The sequence below is a fragment of the Manacus candei genome, unplaced genomic scaffold (genome assembly GCF_025592945.1).
Source record: "Manacus candei isolate 608988 ecotype Guabito, Panama unplaced genomic scaffold, ASM2559294v1 h1tg000015l, whole genome shotgun sequence".
Taxonomy (NCBI): Eukaryota; Metazoa; Chordata; class Aves; order Passeriformes; family Pipridae; genus Manacus; species Manacus candei.
In genome coordinates this window covers 16,445,678-16,450,495 of record NW_026138063.1, presented here as the reverse complement: position 1 = coordinate 16,450,495, position 4,818 = coordinate 16,445,678, and the positions used below count along the sequence as shown (strand labels likewise).

Here is a 4,818-nt window from a genome sequence, read left to right as displayed (position 1 = left end):
TCATACCTTTCCTGTGCTCTTTGTGTCTTCTTGGTGGTGTGTGGCTGCTGCCCTGCTGCACAGGCTGCTGTCCCTGCTTCCTTGGCTTCTCTGCATATGGCTGTGGCATATGTTGTTTCTGAGCTTTGTTTACTGTATCATGTAACTCCATCGGCTAATTTGGGGTGTTTGCTGTGCATGTTTTCTTATCATGAATGTTGAAGCGTGTGCCTTTGTCTTTTAGTGAAAGACAATATGAAGGGCCAGGCCTGCTTTGCACAATTTCTGTATTTTCATGAGTTTTATACCATGACCTTTATGCTGAAGGTGTACTGTATGAACTCTGATGGTGCAAACGAGGGTTGAGAGATTGTACAAAAGAATTGTACAGGCGATACTTAAAAATAAAGCTTCTTCTAAGGGCACAAAACCGGACTTTGTCTTGCACGTGGGAATGGAACGCGACGAGATTTCAGGAACGCCTCCCCCTGAGGGGCCGCCCGTGGGGCACGTTCGGGAAGCGCCGCTGCCCCGGGACCCGCCCGTCGCTCCTCGGTCACCCCGGGACCCGCTCCGGGCCCTCCGGTCCCCCCGCGCCGCCGCTCCGCCCTCCCAGGGCTCTCCTGCCGAGGGCCGGCAGCAGCCCGGCCTGAGGGTCCCGCCCGAAACGCCCCGAGGGCCCAAGGCGGGACCCCCGGGGTTGCACTGCCCCGCTCCTGGCCCCGCTCCTCTCCCCGGCGGTGCCGGGGCCGGTTCCGCTGCCCCGGCCGGGAGCGCTTCCTCCGGAACCAGCGGGGCGGTCCCGGGGCGGTCCCTGCCCGTCCCTGCCCACACCCGCCATGGCCGCGCGGCTGCTCCTGCGGGCGGCGCGGCCGCTCCTGCCCCCGGCCGGGCCCGGGCGGGGCGCGCTGGGCACCGCGCTGGGCACCGCGCTCGGCGCCGCGTTCGGCTCCGGGCCGCCCCCCGAGAAGAAGCGATGGCTCCGAGCGTACCTGGAGATGCAGCGGCTGCAGGCGCCGCCGCAGCGGCGGTGAGGGCCGTGCGGGGCAGGGCGGGGCTTGGGGAAGGGAGGCAACAACGGCCCCAGAAATCGGGAGAATCAAAACGTTTGGGCACCGTCTGGTCCCGCTTTGGAGCGGGATGGGTTTGGCTCCGCATGTCGGCGTGGCCCCGGTTGAACGTGGCAGGCAGGGGGTGATGCGGAACCAACAGGATGCGGATTTAAATAGTGGGTTTGGTGCTCAGACACAGTTTTTCGTTCCCTGTCGAGCAGCCCAAGGGCGCGGTGCTGCTCGCGGGTAACTCGCTCTGTCCCTGAGCCCGTGTCCTTCCCGCAGGTCCGAGCAGCCCAACTGGGATTACCACGCCGAGATCCAGGCCTTCAGCCACCGCCTGCAGGAGAACTTCTCTCTGGACCTTCTCAAGACGGCGTTTATCAACTCCTGTTACATCGAGAGCGAGGAGGCGAGGCGCCGGCAGCTCGGCGTGGACAAGGACACGGTCGCCCTCAGCCTCCAGGATAACACCAAACTTGCGGAGCAGGGGCTGCGCTTCGCCCGCGCTTACCTGACACAGTGCTTTGAGGGCGCCTACCCACATTTACCTGCCGAGGGCGTAGAAGCGCTTGTTAATTTTCTTACCGGTCAGGAACTTGTCTCGTACGTGGCTAAAAACCTGGCTATCCAAGACCTGACGCTTTGCAGGGACTTTCCAGCCCCACCACAGGTGCTGCAGAGGACGTTCCTCGCGGTGATAGGAGCCCTGCTGGAAAGCAGCGGGGCAGAGAGAACGGGCATCTTTGTCCGGGTAGGTCCAGTAAACATTGTTTTGTACCTCGATCCGGGGACATCCCCAGAAGTTTGACAGTACCTGTAACAAGACAATTTAATAATGAGACCTGTTGGTTGGTGGCAGTGGTCAGGTGGGGTTTTGGGTTTTTGTGTTGGGTTTTTTTTCATTGAGAAGCACAGGCTGATCGAGTACATAAAATCACACATTTCTGGTTTATAATGGTGATGTTAGTATTTGATGACACTTGCTAAGGGAAAGCATTATATTCCATGCACTATACTATCAGATAATGAAATTATTCCATGTGAGATCACATATATCATAAATTTAAAAAAAGATTATATAAACAGGGACTGAGTTTATAGGTTTTGCATGTAGGAGTGTGAGCACCTAAACATATTTCATACAAAAGTGTTGAATTCAGTGTAACAAAGTAGTTTTTGTAGCTGTTGTAATTTCAGTCATGCTTTTAACTTATTTTTAGTTTTGCAATGGAGAAATGTTTGTTAAAATCATTGGGAGGTCTCTTTAAGAGCAAGTAGCAGTTTACAGGCAAGAGAATAATCCAAACAGGTTGAAGTCCTAAGGGTTTGCCTGTTCCCTTCAGCCTCTGTGCAGAACTCAAGTTCTTGCTTAGCCCCAGCCTGTTGCTGAACTCATGTCTGTGCCCAGGCGTTGTCACAGGTCCTCTCTCAGGTTGGTGCTGTCCCTTCCCTGGGTCTGGGGGCTCACTTTGCCCTGGACACACATCTGTCAGTGGCTAAACCAGAACCAGAGCTGCCCAGTGTATCAGCTCTGCTGTGCTGGGATGGGGCACTGAGACAGCTGCCTCATTCATTTCACAGTTTATTGTCAACTCTATTAATGCCTCTTCACACTGTATTTTCATTAGGAGACACCTGAAGCTCAAGCCATTAATTGTAATATCTAAATATTCTTGTTTAGGACTTCTTAATTCCCCAGCTGATCGGAAAAGACCTGTTTGAGATCTGGGAAGTTGTAAATCCTATGGGCTTACTGGTGGAAGAACTGACCAAGAGGAATATCTCTGCTCCAGAACCAAGAATTACCAGACAGTTGGGAGTCAGCACAGTTCTGCCAGTGTACTTTGTTGGGTTGTACTGGTTAGTACAATGTTAATTTAAAATGACATGGATTTAATTGGGGGAGAGGGGAGGAGGGAAGATGATTTTTTACTTTTCTACTCATATGCTTTTTGGTCAAGTTGCTTGAGAAAAGAAACCTTACAGTGACTTCTATATAAAATCAGCCATTTGAGTGTTGGCCATAGCTCAGTGGTGATGCATAGACAGTCTCTGACTAAAGGGCTTCAGAGGCTAAATGGGGTGCACCAGAGAGCCTGGGTGTGTGTTCTGGGTGACCTGTCACGGGACCTTTGTGAACATCATAACTGCATGGCTGTGGAGGGATCACATATCCAGGGCTTTGGGAAGGGTAGGGTCACCAAGGGAGGTGGGACTGAAGAGAGTCTCATTTTATATTCCAGAGAAGGTTTTTAACTTTCAAATCACAGGCACTGAAAACTAGGCAAGAGGAGTATCTGTGTCCAGGGAAGACTTAGGAAGTGCCAGTTGTCCCTGGTGCATTTGTGTCAGGTAGGATCAGCCCTTGTCCTGGTCTCTTGCCCCAGGGTGACATCACTTCTCTGGGGCAGGACAAAACCCACATCACTGCTGCTTTGCTAAATGAGCTGCAGATAAATACATGGGAAGGTTGCATGAGGTTGTTCTGATTTATCATGCTTTGGTTTATATACCTTCTAAGATTTATCTTATAGAAAAGAAAGGAACTTGGATTATTTTTCTTCTGGGATCCCTGGTGTCCCTTCACAAACTGCTCCTATTCAGTGCCCGCAGGTGTTGATTAAACAGAGCTGAGCACGTGCTTCATAACAGAGAGAGTTTTGCTATCAGTCCTTCTGAAGCAGTTTGAAAATGCTTCCTTACCAGGGGAGGAGACAAGACAAAGGCATTTCAGTTCCTGTTTAAGCAAACCAGAGTAATGAATTTGCATATTTTTAACGGGGTTAACAAATTGAATGCTGTAAAGAATCAGTGATACACTAGGAATGTAAATGAACAGAGCGGTGTTATTCCAAGAAATGGACACATTTCTGACCTGAGTTTCCATTGTTGAATATACAATCACTTATCTTTGCAGGAAAGACCATCAGGAATGTTTAAATTGTGTGTATATAGAAATTATCTTCAGTATTCACAGAACACTGGAGAAAAAAAAGTCTATTTTTTTCATGGTATGCAGCAGCGCTGATGATTTCATGACGAAAATGTTTGTAATTTTATTTTCTTTTCCCCAAGTGATAAGAAGATTTTAGCTGAAGGCCCTGGGGAGACTCTGCTCGCTGCAGAGGAAGAAGCTGCGCGGGTGGCCCTGCGGAAGCTCTACGGGTACACAGAGAAGAGGAGACCTTGGGACTACTCAAAACCCAAACAAGGACTGGCAGCTGAAAAGGCAATCAGCAGCAACTAGAATGCTAAAAGACATTTCTGGTTTCTCGTAAGAATTAAAGGTTTCCATGCCGAGTATAGATGTATTTAGAAAAGCAAAATTCAGTTGGTTTTTCTGGTCTTCAGTGCTTGAAACTTTCAAGTCCAGTACGGTGTTAAAATGAATAAAGTCTTTTTGTTTTGCACAATGTTTAATATTTTCTCATTTTTTTAAACTTAAAGCAATACCCTTACTATGAACTTTTGCCTTTTGGCTGAGTTTTTATATGTATCACCTTTTTAGTGATATTTAATGATGTGTGACAAAACCTGTATAGAAACAGGTTTAATGAATGCTTCCTTGGAGGTTGTTTAGAGAGGATTGTTAATAAGAGGAGTTGAATTAAGGGTCTTTGGATTGAATCTGGACTCATTTGTCCTTAACCTTGTGAAAACATCAAATGTGATGATGATACTGACACTGGTGGTGATCCAAACTTTTGAGGTTTTACTGCTTGCATGCAAATTTTATTTGCCATGCACATTGTTAGAGCACGAAAGGTTTCTAAAATTTGTAAAA

At 48.9% G+C, this 4,818-nt stretch overlaps 1 protein-coding gene across 1 annotated transcript; it reads left to right on the top strand.

The window, feature by feature from the left end:
• The first annotated feature begins 803 nt into the window (after nt 1–803).
• On the top strand, nt 804–4,447 carry MRPL44 (mitochondrial ribosomal protein L44). Its single transcript, XM_051781180.1, has 4 exons — nt 804–1,009; nt 1,317–1,785; nt 2,716–2,894; nt 4,110–4,447. Exons 1-4 carry the CDS (start codon nt 819–821, stop codon nt 4,279–4,281), a joined length of 1,011 nt encoding a protein of 336 aa, XP_051637140.1. The 5' UTR covers nt 804–818; the 3' UTR covers nt 4,282–4,447.
• The last annotated feature ends 371 nt before the right edge of the window (nt 4,448–4,818 follow it).